General features: G+C 36.7%; 1 protein-coding gene across 1 annotated transcript in view; it reads left to right on the forward strand.

Moving 5' to 3' along the window:
* The window catches only part of sdk1b (sidekick cell adhesion molecule 1b), a 189,864-nt gene that overhangs the window by 70,216 nt on the left and 107,166 nt on the right, over window positions 1-12,482 (forward strand). The window contains 3 exon segments of the mRNA XM_056771518.1: window positions 5,226-5,382; window positions 7,665-7,771; window positions 9,026-9,173. Coding sequence (XP_056627496.1) covers window positions 5,226-5,382; window positions 7,665-7,771; window positions 9,026-9,173 — 412 coding nt within the window.

Raw genomic sequence — 12,482 nt, forward strand, 5'->3', positions numbered from 1 at the left:
TTACATACTTTTAAAAAAAGTGTTTTTTTACCACAGAAGTTACAGCAGTCCACTTTCATGTACAAATCCAACAACTGCTTCAAAAGATGTGACAAATAGATGCATTTTGAGGGGCCAGTTAGAAGAAAAATGCTATTTCAACTGGATTTACATTGATGTCAATATGATGTCAATACAACATCAAATGAATGCCTATAATGCAACGTTGATTTGACGTCATTTCAATGTCAAACATATTGGGCTATACTTACATTAACCAATTTCAGTATGGGATAAACCTCATATTTTCACCTCATTAAAAACCTTGAAGAATTTAATGTATGATTTGAATTTGAAATGATGTGGTGCACCATCTTGATCAAATCTTGTCTGAAATTTGACGTCAAATTGACATCGAGGTGCCCGCTGGGATGATAGTTGGATAACAGTCAGTCAATAATACACCTCAGGGTTCAGACATTTAGAAATGATAGACTTGTAGCCGCCGGAGGATTCGTGTGTGACGTGTGTGATGGTGTATGTTTATCCTTTTGTTTCGCTTTTCGCTTGATTTCTGTTCGCTCTCTCTCTCTCTCCTCATCCACTTAATTTTCAAGCTGTCAGATTTTCATCCTTTTGAACTTTAATTTGATTATAAACAAACAAAACGTACTGAATGCTCAGCTTGCTGGCTTATCTAGCGGCACACAGTAATTATTGTGCTATTGTTCCATCTTCCCTCTGAAGAATAACTAACTCTGTCAGGTGTAACTAAACGCGTCTACCTGAACCAAATAGAGGCTGAGACGTTCTGTTAACTGATTCTCTTAAAGGGACAGTTCACCCAAAAATGAAATCTCTGTCATGCTCTCTTGTATTTCAAACTTTGTGTAGTGTAACTTCTTCATGTGGAACACAAAATGAATACATTTGGATGAATTTTTATGGTTTTTGTTCTCCACACAACAGAGGCTTACAGTGTTTCAGAGGTTTTTAAGTTCCAAATCAATTCGATCTACACGAAGGTAAATTGATGACAGAATTTCTTGTTGTGTTGCGTTCTGTAAAATTCGTACATTGTTTTCCGTTTAAAATTTTCAAAAATTGTGTGTCGCACAGGAATTCGGTACCCTTAAAGGTACAGTTCACCCAAAAATTTAAGTAATTATATGCTCACACCAAATCTGTATACGGTTAGTTGATAGACTAATATGCTCATTTATACCATGGTCTTTTTGAATACTGGATTCTGATTGGCTGGAAGGTGTGCATTAAAAACCTTTAATGGGGTAGCTCCGGTCAGGTTGATTAATTTAAAATTAACTGACCAAAAAAACTTAATTATCATCTGTTCGATCTAAAATGACACTGTAAACATCAATAAAAGCTTTAACTTGGGAAATAACTACCCGTGTTCGCGTCGGGTGGTTCTTCGTCTCCACATCGTGCATTCAAATCCTTTCATGCACGGCTAGCTGTGGATTATCCCTTACGTGTCATATTGTGATGGCAAACATTTAGAAAAAAATGAACAATGAAGATAAATCTCTCTTATGCTTATTTATATCATAAAGAAATATTAATAATATAAAAAAAAAATTTTTAACAGTTTGTTTACTACATTTTGCTATGTCACACCATAGGACACATGTGAGATTTTTTCGTCAATTACCCATCAATTTCTTTGTTCCGATGAACACAGAGAAAGATATTTGGAAGAATGCTTGTAACCAAACAGTTCTTGGCCCCCATCCACTACCATAGTAGGAAGAATTGCAGTTGTTATCAATAGTGCCCCAGAATTGTTTGCTTTCCTACATTTTTTTTTATATCTTCTCTTGTGTTCAGCAGAGCAAAGAAATATATAAAGCAAATTTTCGTACTATGGTAGACAATAAAACTATTCCTTTTACAAGGTCTCTTATTCTTTAAAAAAAAAAAAAAAAGATGTCAGATATTGTTGTTTATGTGCTCCGTAAATAAAGTATTAAAGTCTTAACACAATAAGCATTGTGTTCGCACGGCTCTGAAAGTGTATTTGAGGACAACGTTTATCCTTTTGGTTTCCGAGGTCGTATGTTCTTCCGATCGAGCTGCAGAGATTGTCTGGTCAGGAGGCACTTTAAAACACACCGTGTGTGTGTGTGTGTGCATCTGTCGTGTTTCCCGTTCCCTGGAGTTTTTTCTGCCTCCACTTTATGGAAATGTCACTGATCACCGTGTCTCTTCCACTGCGTGAATCGGCGAGATGTGTGTGAGTGTTTGTGTACACCGCTGATATTTGTGCGTGTGGATAGCTTGCGCCGCAGTTCACCGAAATGTTTGTGCGAGTGTGTTTGATGTGTAAATGTCACTGATCACCTCATTTTTTCCACCTGATTACCCATGCTTGCTTCTACCTGTCTGTGCGCTCAGATCTTCTCTGTTGGTAACTGTGTCCTGAGGGGAAGGGATTGGTGCATTATGGGCAGGGGGGGGTCGATTAACTCCCCCAAATCGTGTGACTGTAACAAGTGCATGTAGCTGTCGCATCAACTCACACTGGAGAAACAAAAAAGGGCAGATCGCGAGGTGTTGTCAGACTTTGTGCGAGAGGCGTCTAAAGGATGTGGGATGTTGAAAATGTTTTTTCAAATTCGCCTGAACGACTAATTGACGAATCAGTTTTAAAGAAGTCTTGCATTATTAATAATGATGGAGGAAGTCAAGACGTGGAGTTATTGTTGTGTTTTGCTTTCTAGAAAAAACAGTACGCAACATTACTCATATATTACTCATACACACACCTGAGTATTTCATTTGATCATGTGTTCTGGCATCTTAATAACACAATGATGATATTAACAGGGGAAAGTTGTTCACAAAGAATCTGAATGGATTCCAAATGCTGATCATTTTGGGCGCATATAATAAATCTGGCAAATAATATCCCATAAACTAATATTGAAGGAATCACATAGCAACACACTAAAAATAATGCTGTATATTGCTATACAAGACTAGGTCTTCACGGAAAAGAATTACTTGAACAAACAGAATATCATGTCATGTTTTTTGACCTTTGCACATTTAAGCGAGGCACTTATTTTCTCCAGGAGCCCCGTTTCCGCAATTAGTCTTTTTTGGATGAAAGCGTCCACTAAATGATGAGTAATTTACTAAAAAGTGTGGTGGGAGGTACTGAGAAATTGCCCATTAGCTTTACAAAAACAGCATGTAAGCACTTATTCCTGGAGGAAAATATTTTTTGCACGCTGACCCGCGATGCTTGAATAGCAACAGTCCTAATGTAGAGCTTGTTCTTAAAGGGAAAGTTCACCCCAAAATAAAAAATCCTGTTATCATTTACTCACCCTCATGTCATTTCAAACCTGTATGACTTTCTTTCTTCTGGGCAATTCCGTGAAAATGTCAACCTTACCCGGGCTGTGTCTGAAGCAACTGCGTCGCTGCATCTGAAATCACATACTGTGACAGTATCTGGACCTATCGGCCATAAAAACATTCTGCAGTATATACACACTTAGAAATGAAATGTTGTATTTAATTAATAAAGTTATGTCAACCGGTCCCACAAAACTTAGTTGCTTAAATGGAAAAGGTAATATACAATTAATTGTAACATGGTGTTTTAAGTAAATCGCTCATAACTGTGTTAATTAAATGGTACATCCCACACTTATTTTGAATAAATGTAAATTATTGTCTTGAATTTAATGACTATAGCTTGATCTAAGATGACCTGATTAAGTTCAATTTATTTAACAGAAATAAGCTTTGCAAACATTATCCATTTGTGTTGATTGTACTTAATGATTGGAACTTAGAGCAACTAAGTCTGTAGGTCAAATAAAAACCCTAAATAAAATGAAATGTTCAACATTTTTTATATTATACATTTGTTACATTTATTAGACATTATCTCATTTAACTTCAATAAGATGATATTGAGAAAATAGAACTCAACAGAACTGCAAAAAAAATTATTGTAACCGCCCACGACCTAACCAAAGGCAACACTTTTCTGAACAAGGGTAACCACCAAACTCAAAAATATAACTAACTCTTTAAAACTTTAAAGATAAATGAACATTTAACACTAACAAGTGTTTCTTTTTACTGAAAAACGCAATAATATAAAACACTTATTTAATGCTGGGAAATATAAGTCCTCTGCCCTATTATAACTATTTTATGGTAACACAACACAACTCCTTTATGTTGTCCCAACATGAATGGATTCAGTTATATGACTCAACATAACACAATCATGTTGTAACCATATTTTCCAAAAGTTGTGTTGATTTAACTTAAGCAAGTTATGTAAATTGAACAGCACGCAAAAATATTTTTTTGAGTGTAGTATGAGAAGGAGTAGTATGAATACATTTTGGATATACTGAGTCCCCCATGTTTTATGGTCATGTGGTCTTGTATGCTCTTTGACCTATGAACCATTAACAACAACCAATACGTGTGTGTTGATAAAAACATAATTTAGTCACGAGAAATCCATTTATTGGCACTTAAATTAAAAACTTTATTTATATTTTTACTATATTTATTTCATTTACTTTTGAAATTTGACTGTTGTTCAGCTCCTGTGGCATCATGGGATAGAGAAGTGTCCATCCAATCCACACTCACGATTATCGGCGGAAGTAATAGACCATCCGGGTATTTCTCGTCTACTATTTTTAACATACTGAGGTTTCGGACATACTATTCATGACTCATACTTATTTTCGCCTAGTATATAGTTTGGAAGTAGACAATTTCAGAGGCAGTGCTAGTGTTTGTGTAAGTCTTTTGTTCTTCTTCTGTCCCGTATTCGGAATTTCTGCGCGAGAGTGCCCTCTGGCTTTCGGATGTCGCGCATTTAACTGTAACTCATTGAGGATGGGAAGGTTTTGCTAATAACAGGAAGTAAAGGATCATGACAGAAAGACAGTACTGAACTGAATTTTAACTCTGAGCACCGGGCATCTGAAGTGGTTCAACCAGAGAAAATGATTCCGAATTTATAAGTTTTAATTTGAAAATTGCGATAAAGATATGGCCGATATTTTATTGTGCATCCCTAAACCAAACAACAGCAGTACCCATTCACTTCTATTGTATGGACACAAATCCAATGGAAGTCAGTGGGCCCCTAATGGGTCTAAATCAGACAGATAGAGAAACTCTCATTATTGTGAATTACTTATAATGCATTTGAACGTATACGTTTTGTTAATTCTCCACAGACGTCGCCCCTTACTTCAAAACAGAGGCTGGAGGTGCACAGACACACCTGGAGGGCAACAGACTCGTGCTCACCTGTTTGGCCGAGGGCAGCTGGCCGCTGGAGTTCAAGTGGATCAGAAACACCACAGACATCACAGAATATTCCCCTGAGTACAGGTACTGAAGAACTCTTGAATACTGCTGCACGCATACTTAGGCTTAGATAAATATTCTGTCGGTTTAGTTGTTTAAATATCTTATCCAAAGCTGTTCAGCAGGGATAATCCTCTTGAAGCAACCTGGGGTTTAGCACAATGCTGGTATGGGATCCCAGACACTCTTTGCAGTTTAACCTTCAATCTTTGTTGAGATGCTCCTTCAGGATGTTAAAGACAATATAAATAACAGTAACATCACTATTAACTTCCAAAATTCTGCACTTTCTTTAATAATGTAAATCGGGATATGAAAGGGAGATATCAAGGTTTGTTTGTGGCATTATGTTAAAGACAAATAAATGTCTATTTTATTAATTATTTTTATTTTATTTTATTATTTTATTAATTGTATTTAATTTTATCGCTTTGGATTGCATGGCAAAGTTTAGTTTAGTTTAGTTTATTTTACACATAAACCAATTGTTCAATATATTTCTTTACAAGGACATGTGCATTGGACAATTAAATAGGATCTCTTTAAATTAAAATAAAAATCAAATATAAAAAAATTGTTTTCCCATATTATTAAAGAAATATAAATAAACAAATAAATACATTTATTATATATTATTTAAAAATATTTTGTTTCATTTTTTGTCAACGTAACATTAAAACTGATCTCATGAACTTTTCTAATGCAAATTGATATGCAACAAATATAGTGAACAATAGGTTTTTGTTATTCTAAAAAAAATCTTTGTAATCTTTAATCAAAATGTAAGTGCTTGGTCTTCCTCCAAAATGTTTTCCCTTGTCCTCTAACATCACCTTGGTTAATGTTTACTAATAGCCAAATAGTTATTTATGCATTATTCTAGCAAACTCGAATTCAGGTCTCGTTCTGAGGTCTGCTGCGTAACATCTATTTATCACAATCCAATCAATACCCTATGGATAAAATCATGTCCCGTCCCACATATTTTACTTTAAATAATCGACTTAACTCGTAAATAGACATTGCAGAAGTAAAATGTTTGCAGATGGGGTTCGAAATTGACTTTATTTACATTTTTCCTCAGTCAATGCAGGAAAAATAAATCATGATTAAAAATGGCACACAAATTATTATACAAAATAAAACGTACATTAGAAAAGTAAATAGGCTCGGTTCTAATTTAATGTTGACTATATTCATTTCTCAGCTTAACATTATAATCCAAACAAATCCTCATAACACTACACATTATTTGTTACAGAAATGATGTTGCATTTCAGAAGTCAAATGTGTTGTCCACCCTATTGATTTGAGCTGCGCAAACCCACCGATACTCCGTTTTCGGTTGGTTTTGGTATAAGTAACTATTATCTTGCACTGATTTAGTAGGTTTTTGTGTTGGGGTTGTACGGTACAAAATAACGCTGCAGTGTAAAATAATAGTTCATACCAAAAGGAGACAGTGTTGAGTCCTGCGGGATCTCATTTGTCCTGTTCTCTTCTTTGGCCTCCTTCTCCTGTCTGGTCATCCATCTTTAACCCTAGAGTTTGGAAACTTTATTATTGGACATTCGTCTAAGAAAGAACAGCTTTATAATGAGATCGGTTTTAACCAGATGAGCAGTAACGTTGGTTTTTATTAATCAAAGATTAATTTAAAGTGACAGTACTTCGAATAATAAACAAATCCTCATTGAATTAGGTAATGGAAACCATTTTTTTCTATTCCTTCGACATTCAAAACAATGACTACGGTATAATTGCTAAAATAACTACTGTTGTCTGTGCTTTCATTGATATTCAGCGAACATGAAGAATGTCTACAACAGAAACAATCTTGACGTTGACATTTAGTTGAAATGTAAAAGTTTTCAGTATTCATTGAGGCTGTCTGTAAAACTGTCAAGACGTCGTGTTTTCATTAGCGGCAGCCGTTTCCGTATTCAGTCCATGCAAAGCCTCCGTTCTGCATTAAACACAGTCATCTATTAAAACCAAATCCACACAAGTCTGACCTTCTGGGCTCATAATCTTTTTCATTCAACAGCTCGCGCTCGCATCCATCCGCTTTTAAATCAAAAGGCTTGTTAGCTGGCGCTTTCAGACCTCTTGACGGTTTATTGAGCTGTTTATTGCGCAGTCAAGAAACCAAATTGCAGGTTGGGGGATAAACACACATTTGATTGTGATATACTATATAAGTCCAAATTCAATAATATTGTACTGTATTCACCGTTGTTCCTTTCTTAGTCAGTGTGTAAATTCCTGCAGTTGTTTTTTCTCATTCTCACATTTCTCTCTCTCAGGTATAAGATCGCATCGTTAGATCGCGAGGATGCAGGCGTGTATCAGTGCGTAGTGAGGAACAGGATGGGAGCGCTGATCCAAACCAGAGCCAATGTTCGCGTGGCGTGTAAGTACATGTGTATGTTGTAAGAGAGGGGGTCCGGGTGGGCTGAAGCACAAATGGATTTTACACATCAACATTCTCACCTAGAACACACATTTATGTGTGTACTGTACCACAGGGTCCCATAAGAGATGAACTAGCGGTGACATTCAGAAGCACTCCAGTAATTTCGAAAAGCGCTGTCATGCTGGTGCATTTTATCTACTGTATGAAATACAGCATATACGGGACAAATGAGTATATCAAAGCTATAAGCCACGTGAGGCTTTGTGGTAGAGCATTCTGACCGAGATTGAGGATTTATGGTGGACAACTAAACAAAAACTAAGGAAATCCTATGGACAGAGAAAAAAACTTAGTTCCAAAATCTTCGTTCAAAAGTCACAAAGTGAGCTCAGTTTCATCAAGTCTTCTCACTTATTTGTTTTGTTTATAAGATGTGTTACCATTTATTTCGATTGACAGGACATGTTATTATAAATGTACAACTGCAAACAATTAAGAGTCAACTTTTCATTTAATGATTGTGGTGAGGAAGGCGGGACGGGAGCCGGGAGGCGTGGGCGGTGTGCGCACAGCTGATTCTAACTATCACTCACAGCCCCGCCTCCCGGCTCCCGTCCCGCCTTCCTCACCACAATCATCATTTGTGATCATTCCAGTCCAGTCAAACATCAAGAGTGAAATAAAGTCATCCAACAGCAATGTGAAAGACTGATAGCATGACAAGACACATGAAAATTGTAATAGAATTGAAGCCATCACATAAAAAATATTTAAAAAAATGTCCCAAACAGTTGAATAAATATTACTATTGTATTGCTTAAAAGTGAATAATAACTTTTTTTGCAGTTTTAGAGCTCTGAAAGATACAGAACATCTTTTCTGTTATTTTGAAATGTTCCTCCAGTTTTCATTTTCTGCAAATACATGCAAATAGAAACATTGTTTATATTTGACGTTTGCCTTATGTTCCCAGAAAGAAGAAAAAAATATGAAAATCATTTTCATTTTTTTCGCAGCTGTATAAATATAACATGTTACAAAAATATTTTACTGTAAACTTATTTTTCATCAGATTTATTCTGTCCGATAGTTACTCCCACTCCATCTCCTGTTCCTAATCTCAGATAAACGTCCTAAATACCCTTTTTTATGACGAAATGAACAGTTTTTATGAGGCAAATGGTCATAAGAACCTACCTTCTCTCTCTCTTTTTAATTTGTTTCTCTCTTTTTCTTCTCTCTCCTTCTCAGACATGGATAACTTCGCTGAACTGGAACAGAGAAAAACGATCGCTCAGGGAAGAGCGGCCGTTCTGAATCCTCCCGCTGTGGCTAGTTACCCACGCCCTCAGGTCACATGGTTCAGAGAGGGCTACAAAATCATCCCTAACCATCGGATGTAAGTTTTAAAGCGATATGAAGCTCATTGTGAGCTGGGCTTGATTATTGTTTTATACTATATTGTTTTATCCCATCAAGCGATCTCTAACAAAGCAACAGTAAGGCATAGTACAAAAATATTGTACTCACATAAAATTGCTGCATCATTCCTATCACTGCTTTTTAATTTTAGTCTCTTCGCAAATCCATCGCCAACCTGTGCCTTATTCACAAAGGAACCTTTTTAAAAATAAATTTCAACCAGGCATTACTAGTGTCGGAATCCGAAGGAAGGTTTTGCAGCGACTGTGTTCTTCCACAACCAGGCACTGACTCTACAATATCTTGCGATCTTTAACAGCATGTTTATTGCTTGCTCGATCTATCTGGTTCAGGGCAACTTGTGTTACTTCAGTACTGTCATGTGCGAACCAAGGGGCGGGGCTAGAGAAGCAGTCATTGATATTTTCCTATGGAGGCGGTGTTCAACCTATCAATGACATCATAGTTAGGTGCATTCCTGGACCTGGCGTTCGCTGGGCCTGGTGTCCATAACAGTTGTAAATTCAGTAACAAGGGCGTTTTCAGTTGTGACACTCACAGGATGTTTGCTTGAATATGATTCCCTCTTATAAAACAAAAGCATGGTTTTAAATTGATGTCTTAATTCATCGCCCCTTTAAGCGTTCAATGGTCATTGAGAACAAACCAGCTCTTATTCGTTATGTAAATGCATTCCTAATGCAACAATCCGTCCTACAATTCTCATCACTGCGCTCCGGAGCATATACGCAGACACTCGTGCATGCATCCAGAACAACGACGCAACATCAAAAGCTGTCTGCTGCATTTTTAAACGTATAGATTTCATCAGTTAGCCCCCGAAGCAATGATGGGCTTCATGACAGCCATTGATTCTTTAAATGAAACTGCCAAGTCCTGTAGTTGTTGATGCTAGCCGACTCATTCTCTGACTGTCGTAACAGGGTTGAGTCGTGTGCCCATTACGCCTCACTGTCAGCTTCATGCCAGCGTCTAAGGTTAACTCACCTCGCTGCTGTCAGACTGCTGCTGTCGGTTGGGGAAACTTAAAGTAAACTAATCTTAAAGGGACAGTGTAGCAAGTTCAAAGTCATAGGGAAGGAAGGAAGCGGGAACCGTCAGGGATTCAATATCTTTTAATCAAAATAAACAAACAATAACACGGAAGTAAAAGGCCGCCAGTCGTCCTCTTATGCTCCCGATCTCCTCTGTGAGATATGTGGGACTCTTGTGCGCACAGCTGATTCCAACTATCACTCCCGGCCCCGCCTCGTTGCCTCACGGCTCTCGTCCCGCCTTCCTCGTTACAGACAGTTCACCCAAAATTGAAAAATAAACTGAAAGAAATGTTCATTTACTTTCCATCAAGTTGTTCCAAATCTGTTAAAAATTCTTTGTTCTGACGAACGCACAGAAAGATATTTGGAAGATTATTTGCAACCAAACAGTTTTCGGTCACCATTGACAACCATAATAGGAAAAATGACACTGGAGATCCATTTGCACCCAAAACTGTTTACTTTAATTTACATTTAGTCATTTAGCAGACACTTTTATCCAAACTGACTTACAGAGTTCAGGGAGCAATAAGCGATATGTCTTACAGGAGCAATAATACAATAACAATGCTTTCCTACATTCTTCAAAATATCTTCTTTTGTGTTCAACAGAACAAATACTTTTTGAGCAATTTTTCCTACTATGGTTGTAAACGGTGGCAAATGACTTTTGTCACAACCATTCTTCCGAAAATCTTTCTCTGTGTTCATCAGAACAAAGACATTTATACAGATTTGGAACAACACAAGGTTGTGTAAATGAAGTCAGAATTTGTATTTTTGGGTGAACTGTTCCTTTAAGGTTGTTTAAAATGTAACAATATAGACAAAATCATCGATATAAAATGAATAAAATGGTACAATAAAGACAAAAAACTACAGTATTTTAAATGTAAACCAAATGCAAATTTCACCAATACTGTAATGCCGGTCATCAAGAAACTTCCCAAACTGAAGTGATTTTTCAATATTGGACCTACAATTTCAAAGAAGCCCTGTTTATGCAGGTATAATTTGTGTATATGGTTTTGGTAATTCAGCGTCTGCTCTGAGTATAAATCGAAACGTGCGATTCCAGCAAAAATAGCTGAAATCAATCCATTCGCGTTGCTGTTATCTGCATGAAATTTCCAAATTTCCATCTTGACTCTTTCCTCTTGATTGCTCTTTGAACTTCACATCTCCAGAGGCACACGTCTTCTTGCTTCATCTCTCTCTCTCGCCGTTCCTCCTCCATCTGAGTGTGTTTTTTCCTGCTATTTCCTTTTCCTGCTTCGTTTGATTGTGATAATTAAATTGGCTCCTTGGTTCCCTAACAGCATCACATCACAGATTGGACTACAATGTCACCATCCAACACACACACACTCGTATTCATTTGACTTACAATCAAACTTTTTCAGACTTTACTAAATTTACTGAGCACATGAACAGCTTGGTTTTATTTCAACGTAATCTGCCGCGTCCTCCACAGTCTAGCACTCAGAACAGGCATGCAAGATGGAAAATTATGCATGCATATTCGGCAATAATTTTGTGGGCATGCTTGCCCTGTTACCTGATTTACATAAATATTTGAGTAAATCTGGCGCTAAAAATCTCAGGGTTCACTGCACGACTCGTCTTTTAAAGGGAGTGCGCATACACATGAATGGAAATTCTTTCAGCATTTACTCACCTTATGTTATTCCAAACCTGTATGACTTTCTTTCTTCGGCAGAACACAAAAGAAGATATTTTGAAGAAAGTTGATTACCGAACGACATTGGACCACATTGACTTGTAGTGTATGGACACAAAATAAATAGCTTATTATGTGTTTGAGAAAGGAGTCGTCACTGTAAAAAGCTGAGATACCAGAAATATTCTGTGAAATATTTTTTTTCATGAAAAGCTTCATGTTTTCCTTTTTCTGTAATTTGACAGTTTTTGAATGTATTTCAAAAAGAAGACTTTAAAAAAATACCTTAAAAAGCCAGAAATATATTTGACCATAATTCATTACTACAGAAAATATTATATGGGAAATATTTTTTGGACATAATATGGGAAAACTTGTTTGACAAATGACATTGTTTCAGAACCGGCAGAAGATTTAAGGCAGGAGCACATGTTGCTTGACAATATCACTGTGTGCTTATTTCAGGAGTGAAAAGTTAGTATCTATCTTGAATCCGACTATTAAACCCCTTCGGACTCCAACAGCAATCTTTATTTTTAACATCACA

The sequence above is a fragment of the Triplophysa dalaica genome, chromosome 2 (genome assembly GCF_015846415.1).
Source record: "Triplophysa dalaica isolate WHDGS20190420 chromosome 2, ASM1584641v1, whole genome shotgun sequence".
Lineage (NCBI taxonomy): Eukaryota > Metazoa > Chordata > Actinopteri > Cypriniformes > Nemacheilidae > Triplophysa > Triplophysa dalaica.